The sequence below is a fragment of the Aspergillus uvarum genome (assembly GCF_003184745.1).
Source record: "Aspergillus uvarum CBS 121591 unplaced genomic scaffold BO82scaffold_52, whole genome shotgun sequence".
In the NCBI taxonomy this organism is placed as follows: Eukaryota; Fungi; Ascomycota; class Eurotiomycetes; order Eurotiales; family Aspergillaceae; genus Aspergillus; species Aspergillus uvarum.
In genome coordinates this window covers 86,431-99,669 of record NW_020291349.1, presented here as the reverse complement: position 1 = coordinate 99,669, position 13,239 = coordinate 86,431, and the positions used below count along the sequence as shown (strand labels likewise).

The 13,239-nt window shown below is 51.1% G+C and overlaps 3 protein-coding genes across 3 annotated transcripts; 1 reads left to right on the top strand and 2 right to left on the bottom strand.

Annotated features, from left to right (window-relative positions):
- Positions 1 to 133: 133 nt before the first annotated feature.
- Positions 134 to 2,743, bottom strand: BO82DRAFT_149661 (uncharacterized protein). The gene is made up of 3 exons (XM_025630157.1): positions 2,595 to 2,743; positions 2,092 to 2,514; positions 134 to 1,947 (listed from the first exon to the last, which is right to left on the bottom strand). Exons 2-3 carry the CDS (start codon positions 2,410 to 2,412, stop codon positions 277 to 279), a joined length of 1,992 nt encoding a protein of 663 aa, XP_025489012.1. The 5' UTR covers positions 2,413 to 2,514; positions 2,595 to 2,743; the 3' UTR covers positions 134 to 276.
- Positions 2,744 to 10,298: 7,555 nt separating this feature from the next.
- On the top strand, positions 10,299 to 11,419 carry BO82DRAFT_290313 (uncharacterized protein; the record flags this gene model as incomplete). The annotated part of the gene is made up of 2 exons (XM_025631682.1): positions 10,299 to 10,523; positions 10,655 to 11,419. The coding sequence occupies 2 exons, from the start codon at positions 10,299 to 10,301 to the stop codon at positions 11,417 to 11,419; spliced, it is 990 nt and encodes a 329-aa protein (XP_025489011.1).
- A 209-nt stretch (positions 11,420 to 11,628) lies between these two features.
- Positions 11,629 to 13,195, bottom strand: BO82DRAFT_385578 (ribulose-phosphate 3-epimerase RPE1). Its single transcript, XM_025638187.1, has 3 exons — positions 12,819 to 13,195; positions 12,427 to 12,678; positions 11,629 to 12,225 (listed from the first exon to the last, which is right to left on the bottom strand). Exons 1-3 carry the CDS (start codon positions 13,059 to 13,061, stop codon positions 11,959 to 11,961), a joined length of 762 nt encoding a protein of 253 aa, XP_025489010.1. The 5' UTR covers positions 13,062 to 13,195; the 3' UTR covers positions 11,629 to 11,958.
- Positions 13,196 to 13,239: the final 44 nt, after the last annotated feature.

Sequence of the window (13,239 nt, the reverse complement as noted above, 5' to 3'; positions counted from 1 at the left end):
TTGGTGTCTGAAAGAAGAAAGAAGAGGGTAGGAAAGAGTACCAAAAGAGAAAAGAAGAATAAATGGCGGGAGAAGAGAAAGAAAAAATTGGGCTGGGGGAAAGAATAATCATAGACAAGAAAATCCCGCAAGAGAAAAAAATTTTCAAGGCCAAAGAATTAGTATCACATCAGGCTGGAATGCCAAGAATCAAACAGAGAAGATAAGATGAGAGAAAATGCCCAAACATGCAAGATTAATACCGAGGGGATGAAAAGCGCCCAGCAGATGGCACGATCACACATACGAGTCAATCTCAGGGGGGAGCGTTGGCGATTCAAAATAGCAAGGCGTCGGGTCAAGGGGAATCTCCATGCCCACCGCAGAAAACGTAGCCATGGGGTCATATCCGTCAATAAGGGCGGTCTCTAAGACTTGAGAAGAGATCTCGTCAGCCGCTGCCAGGGGCAGACTAGAGAATGATACATCTTCAGTGCCAACCACCAGCGGTGCGGCCGTCAGATCATCCCCTAACGATTCCTGGTTATTGAAAGTCGGGGCGTTGCCCACAACAAACTCGGTCTTCTGCACCATCCAGTGCTTCAAGACATCCATGGGTGGGTGGTTACCGCCCCCCTTGCCGCCGCGCTTCTCGCTGTCTTTGCCACGGCCACCCCGACCGCGTTGGCAGGGGTTGAAGTGGGTTCGACGGAGATGAGCCGCGGCGTTATAATTAGCACCATATCGTTTGCCATTGCGGCAGGCCTTGCAATTGGCCAGGAAGGACTTGTCAGGAGAAATATCAACACAAACCCAAACCTTGCGAACCACGGCATGCACCCGCTCAATATGCCGACGCAGCTCGTGCTCCCCGTGGAAGCCGTCCGGCTGGTCATTGCACATGTTGCAATACGTTTTCGGGCGCGTGGGCCGTTGGATCGAAGCTTTCGGGATGGCGGCCACCTCCTTAGCCGTTCCATCTGAAGACGAGATCCTGATCATCTTATGCTGCTCACCCACCTTGGGTGGTGAGCTACTCTGAGGTTCCGCTTTGGGGGCAATGGGGCGAGCGCCCTGCATAATCTGTTCTTGAGTTCTGCGTGCTGCTCTGGAGGGTTGGGAAGCGGATGAAGGGCTGTCATTCTCAGTAGATATTGAGGGCTTCATCTCCGTCGCTGGAGATGCGGAGAAAGTGGGGATGGGGGAGTAGTATGGGGTAGAAGAGGGAGCAGAGCACGAGAAGGAAATTGGGGCAGCGGAGTCAGGGTAGGAGAACGCGAGATCATGAACGGGATTTTGGTGCAGGGGGTTGAAACTGGTGGGGAAGGGAACATTCATCGGCGAACTGGAAGGCATGAATTCGGTTGATGGGACAGAGAAAGAGAAAGTGGAATCAAGATTTGGTCCGGAGGAATCAAACCTCATCATGCCAAACCCCCCGCAAAGCGAGTCGGTGGTGGTACTCCTGCTCATCTCCACCGCGGCCGGCTGGTCGGCCATCGTGGGGTTGGCCAGAGTAGTGAAGTCAGCCATCAGCTCAGCCTGAGTCTGAATCAACTGCGACCTTTGTTGGTCAAATCCGGAGAGCGCGGGATCCGCCGAAAGCGCCATGGAAAGAGCCGAAACGCTTCCTTGGCCTTGGAAGTCACCCAAGTACTGCTTGGCGTACTCCGAGGGGGTATATTCGTTGACATGGTCTAGCCGGCGCTGCACGCGCTGAGGTCCATAAGAGTGTCGATGTCCCTTCACATTGGTGGCGGCCAGCGACGGGCGGTGTGAAACCGGCGTTTGCTGACTCTGTGAGCGGACCATGGCCGTTTGTCGAGAGGACCCAGGACCCGAGAAAGTAGCCGCGGTATCCTTCCGTGAATTGGTTCTTGACAGGCGCCGAGCTGTCTCAGGGGCTGCCGGGGAGGAAGCATGAGACAATTCGCGTGTCAAGTCGACGGTCACTGGAGGTTCCGGAGTCTGCCATTTGTCAATCCAGGGACAGTTGTCGGGAGATGGAAGAGAGAGGCAGTGAGATCATGGAGTAACGCGATGAGAACAGGATGGGTAAGGACGAATACATGAATAGAAGGCGGGAGCAGAAGACCAAGGTGATTCACGTACGGTGACTCGTCGTTTCGGTGGGGGGAGACCAGAGCCAGGGAGAGTCCGGGGAGTATCCTGTCGCGTCCTTTTCCCAGACTTCTCCAAAGCAGCGCTGTCGTCTTCGGGAACTCCAGAGCCGGGAACCGGGCGATAGCTGGAGGAGGTATCGAACGAGGAAGCTGACGAAGAGGCCGTGGTGGTCATGAACTGACTTAACCGCTGACTCCAAAGTTGATTCCGCTCGGATTCCGGAAGGTGGGAGTGTCGAACCAAAAAAGCGTCCCGATACCCAGAGATAGCCCTTGTGAACAGTTCGTCGTCGGCCATGGTGCCAGCCATAGTGGGTGGGGAGATCCTCTCTTTGCGTGTCGCCTCTTATCACGTGGGGCAAAGGAGAGCTGCTATCAGTATCAAGTGACTGGAAAGGGTAGGAGGGGTTCTCTGCAAAAAAAGATGTTAGCATAGTAAATTCCACGAAAGTTGAAATGAACAGGATAGGTGATTAAACAAGCGAGACTGACTGGATGTCTGTGACAGCTAAGAAAAGGCTGCCGCTGGTGAGTGAGTGGATGGGAGTAGTCCTGGCGGGGACGAATTCGCGGATGCGGTCCCAGACAGTAGATAGTATAGAGAAAAGGAAGAGAGGATAAGAGGAGAAAGGACTCGCAGAAAGTAGGAGTAGATTGCGAGAGAGTAGCAATGTGAGTGGAAAGAGGTTAGGAAATAGGAGGGTGGGAAAGAAGAAAGATGGAGTATATGAAGAGTAGGAGGTAGGAGGGAAGTGGGAGAAAGTATATGGGGATCCCAGATTTATGCGACGAGGAGAATAGCGATAACGATAAAGAACGAGGAGATCAGGGAGGGAGGGGGGGTTATCAGTTTAATAGAGCATCTACCATCCCCACAGCTTGGGCTTGGTTGAATGGGTCGGGAGAGAGGGTCTAGGGTGAAACTAAGGTTGAGAATTGAGATTGGGAGAAGAGATGATGGATGGGGGAGGAAGAGGAGGATGAAAACAAGAGAGAAAGGAAAAAAGAGAGAAGTATCGGGAGAGAGAGCGCGCGCGCAAAAGATCCGTCAGAAGGGGAAGCAGTAAGTTGCAGGTTAGTTTGGGAGTGCCTCCTCCATCAAGAGGGTTGAAACTGGGCGGGGATCAAAGATGGAGGGCCGGATTGGAGGGCGCAATGAGGGTTCCAGACCCTCTTGGGGGGGGGAAGAGGGTGGGCAGAAATCCCTTATCCTTCTGTTTTTGTTTTTGTTTTTCTTATTTTTAATTTCATTTTGGGAGCAATGATTTATCCATATTTTCTGAGATTTCTTTTCTATACTAACTACAACTATTCTGGAAAGTCGACTATCTCACTTACATACTTGGATCACTTCAGGAGCTTATTCTTTTGTGGTTACCTTCCCCATACTTTTTACCCGCCCATAACAAGACAAGCAAAGATTAAGAGAAAGCGACCATCAACAAACAAAATGAGACAGTATCAAGATTAGTAGAAGAGAAGAAGAAATTCTCAACAGTAGCAAAGACGAGAGGAACAAAAAAGATAGACCGAAAAAAAAAAGTAATACTATGGGGGTTCTCTTCCATTCCTACCTACCATGATGCTCTGGGATGGTGATCAGAACACTAGTGCTATTTAGGCAATCCATCGTTCTAATTGAAGTGGTTGGCAATTGCCCATGTTCTTGCCATGGTTGGATGTTCCTCCCTAGAAGAACTAGTATCCAAAAGAGACTAGATTGGAAAAGAGTGAGAAAAGGGGATGGTGACACGCTGACTGTTCAACGGAGCCCGAATTGGCCTGGTTACAAGACTGGCCGGGTCAGGATACAGTACATTGGTGTGATGAGAGAGAAGATGGAATGGATTGGATGGATGGATGGATGGATGAACACGGTGTGTGCCCGAAAGTGAGGCGGCGAACCGGATGGCAGCAGCCTCCACCCGGACCAGCAGGACGACAGATGCGCTGGAGAGACTTGGATCAGTCATCCGAATGGTTGATTAGTGTTAGTCTGGTTATGGTGGAGGATGTTGTGCACGGGATTAGCTACTGACTACGGAGTACTTAGTACTGTATAGTACGGAGGAGTTTGTGCGTAGACTACCATTCCGTACTGTGTTCCGTCGAATAATAGGAATGGAGCCAAGTACCTCGGGGCGCAGTACCAAATACACCCATCACCCGGTCTCCATTACGGGTGGGACGCCCCTACGTCGGCCGCACTTTTTGCCCACGGAGGCGCCTACGGCGGTACATCGACATCCTTAGGCATTGACGTACCCAGTACTCAGTCATCTTCGTACCTCACCTGCTCAGGAATTAGGATGTCAGGATAGACCAGCTACGCCAATTCGGAACGACTGTACGGCTGCCACGTCGATTCGGGCTACACCCGTTCGGGCAATTTCCTACACATTCATCTTATTGGTTTCCTGAGATACTCCCTCACTTGGTCATCGTTCGCTTTTACTGCCACGAAATGACTGGAAGTACTAGGTATCCATGGACTCTCTACGAACTGTGCCTCGCTGCCCGGAGACGCACCTCCATTAGTCAGTCTTGCTCCTTCCAGTGCCAGTTTTAGCGTCAGTCGGGAGATGTGCGCTCACAGCAAAGATGAACAGCCCATCCTGCTTGTATCAAAGGTTCCCTTGATGTAATCATCTCTGGAGGGAGCATCCTTTACAAAAGTCGAGCACATGCCTCTTCCTCAAGCAAGTTGTGCCTTATCCTCCAGGAGCGCTCTGCATTCTAGCTGAGCCCACCTATCAGGTTAACCTAAGTGGCAGCTCAAATCGAGCATCATCCGCATCACCATCAACAACTCCATTATCGCAAACTCGTAGTGCTTGTGAAGTCAAACAAAGTACGTTGTTGGCTACCTATAACCACCAGGGGGCAGCAATCCAGGTACTTGAGGTACTCTCCCGGAGCCAACCCGCGGTACCACGCGGAATTCACCCAAGGTTCATTCGGTGTTATCTGCACATGGCCGACCTCTTTAAGACTGATACGATCAGTCATCTGTGACTAGCAAATCTACGGGATGCTAGACAGCCCGTTGTGGTTATTGGGGAGACCACAACCAGCCAGTGACGAAAGTCTCTCGTGAACTGCCTTCCTGGAATGAATTTTTTTTTTCTTTTCCCGGATCATCCTTGGGCGCCGTAACCGGCCGATCTCCAGACTATGGATCGATGACGGATGAATCAGTTTTGAGAGTGGGGCGCCAGAGGAGCCAGGAGTTATGCCACAAATCCCCAATCCAGACAGCATATAGTCACGTGATTACACGTGACTGGTCTCCAGAGGCGGGTTCTCCGCTACTTGTACGAACTATCGATTGCTGTCGTGGTGGGCGGTGGACCTTTGTGTGTTGGCGGTTCAGCTTTCACAGAAGCTCCCCTTCTTCCAACTGGATCCAATTCTACATTACCACGTAGAATGGGCAGGCGAGACATGTTGAGCTCAAGCGAAGAAGAGAACTGAGTTTGTGAAGTTTGCTCAAACTACTCCGTATGGCGCACTCCATTGATTCTCAAACGCCTCCCCGCCCAAAGGTTTTTTTTACCGAGAACATGATGTCCCCTATTCCTATTCCTACCAATCTATTATTATCGTCTACTTGGGCGGTCAACACGCAATCTCATCGTCCAAACCGTTGTTTCAGCGCCCACCGCCAACCCATGAAACCTGCCACGAATGTCACCGCTGGTTGTTTGTCCGACTGTTGCGTCCCTGGAATGGAAATTAAACTTGATCCAAGGAGGGGCAAATTGACAACTACTTTGTTGCTAACTTGGACTAGTAGTACATTAGTACATTATGGAGCAGAACGGATCCAGATCAACGGCACTTCTTACGAACCGTGTGGTTTGACTTAAAACGGGCAACAAGAGAAAGGCCTAATAGGCAAAACGCCATTCACAATTCATCATCCCACTTCCACCCCCCCTTCTCTTTTACACTTACACCAGCTATTGATTATCATATCTGAGGAGTTTCTCTTGTGCAAGTAGCAAGCCAATCAGCGTGTGAGCGCATGGGGCTCTGAAGAGCTTCCGCATTGACAACTGGAACTAATCTTCCTCTGAATGACCCCGGTTGGCAAAGCCCATTCCCCCTTTTCCGACCTCTTCGGCGATGACTAAAGTAGAAGAACAAAGAGGAGTGAGGGGGAGGGGTGAATAACAAAGTGGGAGACTCGTATGCAACAACTAATAAATTTACTCCACACTTTGCTATTTGAAATGGCTTGAATCTGAATGAACAGTGTGATAGTGGGGGAAGAGGAGGGGGAGGGGTGTTAGATAGGATAGCATGGTTTCCAATTTCATCTGGTTTCCCAGCTCAATACTACCAGTATCTAGACCACAGAAAGAAAAGGAGTATTCAATCAGCAAACTATTCTCAGGAGCAACAGAGGCCAAACCCATGGAAATTTGTTTCCGGCCGGGCACAGTCTTCTGCCCGATAAACCTAGATAGATTGGGAGAAATACTACAATCTGGTGTTCATCTTCATCCCTGTAATCAGGTTGCAGCAGTACACACAATTCGAAGAAAAGAGCAGCCGTTGATGGATGCTAATCTCCTGGGGCGGGAACAGTGATTTCACTCACACCATACTCGAGATACTCATAATAGGAACAACAATGGACCCAACAAAAATAGTACTGTAGAGACAAGTAACATGACGCTATCTCATCGGTTCTCTGCAAGAAAGAAAGCACTCCCATTCGACAAGCACCAAAGACGATCGGCGCCGCCAGGCGGGGGCCGCCAGACGGTTTTCGGTGCGATCGGCAAATTTTGCCCTGAAAGGGGGAAGAAGAACAAGGAGAGGGGGGGGTGGATGATAGGCTGGCATTGATTGATTGACCTTACACTTGGATCAACTATTGTAGGTCTTCACTACGAGTATCGTTCTTCTATGCAGGATGCACATCCTCCAGTATACTCTTTTGTCCTTCACTGAGTAGAATATGCAACTCTGGTAGCACGCAAGATAGTTTTCGGTGTTTCTTGGTTTCATGATGGAAGGGCTACAATTCCACCTGGCAGGATGAGGTCAGGTTAAATTTAGACATGAGCAATCCCAGAGCGGAGGAAAAGGGTTGATTGACTTACTCATCGCAAAATGGATTTTGGCGGGGGTCGTCTGATCGGGAAGATCTACTCTGAGTAGATGATAGCTGAGTCTGGAGGTAACTTACTTACCTTCCAGGCTTATGGTTGCCAAACTTCTCTTTCCCATGACAACATCTCCTTCAGTCCTCTGTCTCCCCCCTTCCCCCTCCACCCAATCTCTCGCATGCCCAAGCGAAAATCGTGACTGTGATGCCTTACAATGATCCCTGTATTGCCGGGACCACAAGCTCAGATCTAAAGCACGGTTTGTCAGGCTCAGACAACCCGAAGTGGAAGGTTGCTGGAATGGAATAAGTACTGTACAGTACCCAAATTCTTCAGCTACCAACTGGCTAAGGCCGCGGATGCCTGAACTGATGATGATGTCCATCGACTGACTGACCGACTGCCTTGTCGCTCACCCTGTGCCGATTACCAAGCCAGGTGGACAAAAGTAACCAACTTTGTGGTGTGATGTGTGAGGTGTGATGTGTGATGTGATGTCTTTTTCCGAAAGATCTCCTTGTACGGAGTACCCAACACCACTACCATTACCACCACCACCACCACCGAGCCTGCCCGGGCGTCCCTTCAAGACCTCTATTCTAGAATGGCGCTTGAGTCAGCCACCTATTCCCAATATTCGTCCCGCTGGCTCGGTCTGAATGGGTGCTATGACCGCTTGCCGTCACGGCGCCCAGAGGCTCTGCTCCCTGCTCCATCGACTCACATCACTGGATGCGCCGATGACGCGGCTGATCAGACAAGGTGCACTGGAGATGGCCTCTTGTTTGTGAGTCTGCTAAGCCTTACGCCTCGATGGGCAGTTGGGGACGGAATTCTGTCGCTTCGGCCTCGGTGTGGCTTTGTTTATGTCTGAGCATATGTGAAACGCCGCTTCCCCAACCGTAGGCCCCGCTACATTATGTGTCGCTGCGATGGCCACATAGGCAAAATATTTGTCTGGGGTAATCGATAGGAAGCCAATGCACAGTACAGCACTTGTTATTGCCGCTTTCCTTGAGCTATTCTGAGGCGATTTTTTGGTACTTTGTGCCCCCGACTTTGAGTGGACAGACGATCTTAATAGACAGTGGTATGCTGTGGTCGACTTGCGAGCGCATCAACAACACCCTATCAATACGACTTGAGCTCAGGTGTCCTTTGCACTGCAAACAAAATTTCTTGATTGACAGTCTGCAACACGGCAAGTTATCCTGATCCCATCGGACGAGTCTTTTATCTTGACATATTATGAATCAACGGTGCGAGAAGCTTTTAGCCGAGCTTCAGATGGCAAGTCTACCGACAACACCATTCTGCAGTCGCATGAATACATCAACGTTCAAGGACCATGTCGAAGTCTTGAAGCATGTGATCGGTGCCAAATTCTGAAGAGACATATCAGCCCGTTTCAGGTTGCACTGCAATCGACGGCCATGGTTAGAGAATTTCTATATATACCTCAAGTCAGCTACTGAGCAGGCACGTCAGCAAATCGCAGGACATCCTCATCTTGTTCCTCGCAAGGTCAATCCCGGCGTCAGTTTATAACTGGACTGCTCACTGAATTGTGACACTGCGGGACGAGTCATATACAGATAGGGTCGCGACCGCTAGCCATCCTGTAGGACGTTGTAGGCTGTGACACTTCGCACAGCGCCATCATTCACATTCAAGGTGGCACAGAACTTGCAATTTCTGCTAACTTCCCAGATGCAACATCAACCCTCTAGGATTCAAATGCCATCTTGTCATCTACAGGGACAGGGATGCCCGGCAATCAGCAGCCTTCCACAGAGTCAGGGTCAGACTGAACAGAAACGCATCTGACGCCAGGTTGTTGAACAGTCGAGGCAAGCCTACGAATGTTGGATTTTATCCAAAACTGGGTGGTGCATTTACAATCAATAATTTGCTCTGGCGTTCTTTGCATGGTGAGATGCACATGCTGGAAGCTACCAATGATCAGTCATTGGATATGAAGTCATGGGTAACCAAAAAAGCGGACAATCAGGGACCCGAGGAGTCAGTGATGGGTCTGAATGACATCAAGGGCGAAGTCTCTGGAGTGATGGGACATCGTTTGGCACGAGAGGCAGCACTTGCTCGCACTCGATATATAGATTATAAGACATGCAGCCTCGTAGGTTGGCAATGAAGCCAGATGACGATTACCAAAAGTATATAAAATAAATTAGAGCGAGAGCTCTCGGCGCTGCGACGCGACAACGGAAGGCACCGACCATCCAAACAACCTACTGCAAGTGGTTGATTGATGGCTCTTGTTCCGATGGCGGTCCGGAAGACCATAGGACTGACGTCAGCTTGCCACTACGGTGACAGATCCCCCACAATCGGCCAAGCTTGCCCTTGAGTCGAAGTGGTGGGTTAAATCAGAATGCAAATGCGATATTGCGATATATAGTCGACTGGGCATCCCATGCCTTCTTCTTTCTGCCCCCGACTTCCTAATTCTTCCTGGCGCCATTCTCCATCAAAAATAGATGAACTGATATGATCGATCGATCGACTAGTTGGTGTTTCACGCAACAAATAGTCTAATCTGTCCTTTTTGGTTTCGAATTAATTCTTTGATCCATTTGATCTATCGAAATTCCTGAAAAGAAAAAAAAGGGGCCTCCTTCAAAAAAGGGTGAATGGTCCAAACCATCACGTGATCTTTGTTAAAGGGGCCAAGTTTTGAGCCACGTCATAGCAACTTGGAATAGCCTTCAAGTTTGTTCAGTTCAAAGTTCGGTTTGTACGGTCCCGCGACGGTGAAATAATTCGATCGGAAGTGAGAAAGCGTTTGCGTTCGCATTTGTTGGAGCAAAAGGGGAAAAAGAGAACCTTGAAGAAAAGGGAAAGCGGAGACAGTCCAGTCCCAGAAGCGGAAACCGGGCAAGCTGGACCCTCCACTTCATTGACAGCAACGATCATCATCATCTTTCTCTTCTCCTGTGCAACTTTCCCTTCATCTTCATCACCATCCACCACCGCTATACTCTCAACTCGGCTTTCTTCTGTCGACACGCATACCTAAAAAGAGACCTTCCCGGCTTTCGCTTTCCTCTCCACCATGTTTGAAGATTCAGACAACAATCTATACCTCTTCACCTCCCTTACTGCGGGGTCATCCCACATCGTCACCGCAACGGCAACCCTGGAGCGGATCCTCAAGGCCAACAAGCTACCTTTCCTGGCCATTGATGTCGCAACCAACGATGTAGCCCGCAAGCTTTGGGGTCGTCGCGCCAAGGGCAAGAAGCTGCCGGGCCTAGTGAAATTTGGCAGCGTTATTGGGGTATGTACCCCGCATAGCTTCTGGCCACCGCGGGGAGGTTTGGCGGGGATGACGCGCCGCCCCCTCTTTGCCCCCTCTTCCTCCCATCTGCTACAAACAACCGACCGAAGACTAATTCTCTCGTACTATAGGATCTCGAAGAGGTCGAAGACTGGAACGAATATGGCGAGCTCAGAATGCAGATCAACAACGTCCAGCCCATGGATAGCATCTTCACCTCTGGCACGGTCGCGCAATCCGAATCCACCACTCCCGCCGTCTCTACGCCCACCACTGAAACTCCCGCCGTGAAGCAAAGTACCATCAAGATTCAGAGCCCCCCTGCAAAGGAGACTCCGAAGGATGAGTCTGCTACAGCTGCCATGCGCCTGGCCAGTGAGGAAGCTGCTGCCAAGGCCAAGGGTCACCCCACGAACGGCGACGCGAAGAATACCACGAAGGCCAACAGCAGCACCGTGCCAGCAACTACTGCAGAGCAGAAGCCGACCGAGCCTACTGCGACGACGAGCGTGGACACTCCTGCTGGGAAGAAAGACACTGCAACTGGAACTGAGGCTATCGAGATACCCGCCACTGAGGAGACTAGACCCAAGCGACCGCCGTTGATAGTCCCCGAGTTGGCTGCAGAGTCGTCTGCCAACATTCGCGCGGATGCCGCTGTGGTCGAGCACCATCGGGGGTCGATTGTCTCGGCCACCTCTCCCGAGGAGCAGGCCAAGGTCGCCCATGATCTGCGCAAGTCCATCTCCGGTGGCCACCAGGAACTGCTGAACTCTCTCCGTGAGGATGTTGCGGCCGGAGCCAACCAAGAGGAGACCATCGAGGAAGAGCCCGAGGTTGGCGAGCAGAAAGAAGCGGCATCGGCGACGGCGGAAGCCACCAAGGATAGCAACTAGACCAGGCGATTATTTTTTTTGTGGGTTTCTGTCGCAGGACGATAGCATTTTAGCTCCCGCCTTTGTGCATGTGTCACCTTACGCATGATCGCTTGCAACTTTTACATACCATGTACAGATACCAGACTTTATTTTCTTATTTCCCTTTCTCATTCGGATATTGTATGTTTGGCATTATGTTGTCGGTATTATCGACAGAAATTGCAGATGATCATCAGTTGCATGTCTCCGGACTTTTATTAAACTGTAGCTCTAGAACTCTGGACTGTTTACTATCATATCTTTTTTCTTCCATAATTTTCCGGGTCAAAGCATACTGCGACGGGCTCCAGCAACCGAACTAATAAGAGCCCAGAAAAAAAAAATTAAACATTTAGACACACAAACCTTATATAAACAAGAGAAGAAACATGATGCTAATGGTATGTTTTCACACACACACACACACACACACACACACACACACACACATCGAAAATGAATTCTATTCCGACAAGAAAATGAAGGGGCGGGGGTGGGGGTGGGGGGGCAAGGCATATTTACTCTTCTTTCCGATACTTGTTCACCGCCTGGCGCAGCTTCTCGATGACGTCGGCGGGATCCTGGGCGCCGAAGACCGCCGACCCGGCGACGATGACATTGGCGCCCGCCTCGGCCGCCTGGTCGATCGTGCCCACGCCCAATCCGCCGTCGACCTCGATGTTGAGGTCCGGGTAGCGTTCCCGGAGGGCCTTGACCTTGGGAAGCTCCGAGGCCATGAACTTCTGGCCGCCGAACCCGGGGTGCACTGTCATTACGAGGACCATCTGTTTTGGCGGGGAGGTTAGTGTTGGGTGGGCAGTTTTTGGGTGGGGAGGGGGTGCAGTTGTTGGAGGGATGGAGGGGGGTAGGAATTTTTCGAGGAATGATCATGGTTTATGGTGGAGGGATAGTCAAAGGCTGCGTTGCGAAAGGGTGAACAGGGTAGTCGGGTAGTAGGGCAGGGTAGGGGCCAGGCCAAAACGCACATCCGGCTTCTCCTTCGCATCCTCAGCTTCCAAAATCTCCCAGAGCACGTCCACGGGGGTATCGGGCTTGATGGCGATGCCGGCCTGCATGCCTTGCTCGTGGATGTAGCGGATCAGCTCCTTGGGGGAGGTGTGGCGGGTGGTGGTCGTGTCGGCGGGTTCGGTGGCCGCGACGGAGGAGACGGCGGCTTCGTAGTGGAAGCAGTAGAGGTCGCAGCCGGCCTTTTGGAACTCTTTGACCCATTTGTGGGGCTGATGTTGTCGGAGTGCGTGTTAGTGATGGGATGATTTGATTTGCGTTCGAGGGGGATAGGAGAGAGGGGGGGGGTGGTTGATTGTTTTGCTCCTTTGGCAACGTGTTTTGAACATTGGTTGATTGAAACAAAACTCACCTCCGCAATCATCATGTGGCAGTCAAAAGTTCCCTTGCCGTGCGCTTCCGTGGGACGGGCGACATGGGATCGGATTGCGGAGACGACGGGGGCTCCGAAGGTGATGTTGGGGACGAAGTGGCCATCCATGATGTCGATGTGCAACCAGTCGGCGCCCTGGGCGATCTTGGTTGAGCATTCGCTGCCCAGGGTGCCGAAGTCGGCGCTCAGGATGGAGGGGGCGATGATCGCGGGAGGACACATGGTGGTTGCTGGTTGGGATTTTTCGAATGAATTAGGGGTGGTGGTAGAGAGAGAGGGAGGTGGGTAAGAAAGAGGTTTAAGAATCGTACGGTATACAAGGAGGGGAAATAGGATGAGGGGACTCGGGAGGTGTGGGGAGGGAAGACGAGGGGCCAGGTTTAGTTATACAGTACTTATT

What these genes read in the sequence shown, in the direction of transcription:
- BO82DRAFT_149661 (XM_025630157.1), bottom strand. Translation starts at nt 2,412, where the DNA reads ATGGCTGGCACCATGGCCGACGACGAACTGTTCACAAGGGCTATCTCT. An exon ending in CACCGAAACGACGAGTCACC is followed by an intron (nt 1,948 to 2,091) that starts GTACGTGAATCA and finishes GACAAATGGCAG; the next exon opens with ACTCCGGAACCTCCAGTGAC.
- BO82DRAFT_385578 (XM_025638187.1), bottom strand. Translation starts at nt 13,061, where the DNA reads ATGTGTCCTCCCGCGATCATCGCCCCCTCCATCCTGAGCGCCGACTTC. An exon ending in GCCACATGATGATTGCGGAG is followed by an intron (nt 12,679 to 12,818) that starts GTGAGTTTTGTT and finishes CGACAACATCAG; the next exon opens with CCCCACAAATGGGTCAAAGA. An exon ending in ATGCGAAGGAGAAGCCGGAT is followed by an intron (nt 12,226 to 12,426) that starts GTGCGTTTTGGC and finishes CCGCCAAAACAG; the next exon opens with ATGGTCCTCGTAATGACAGT.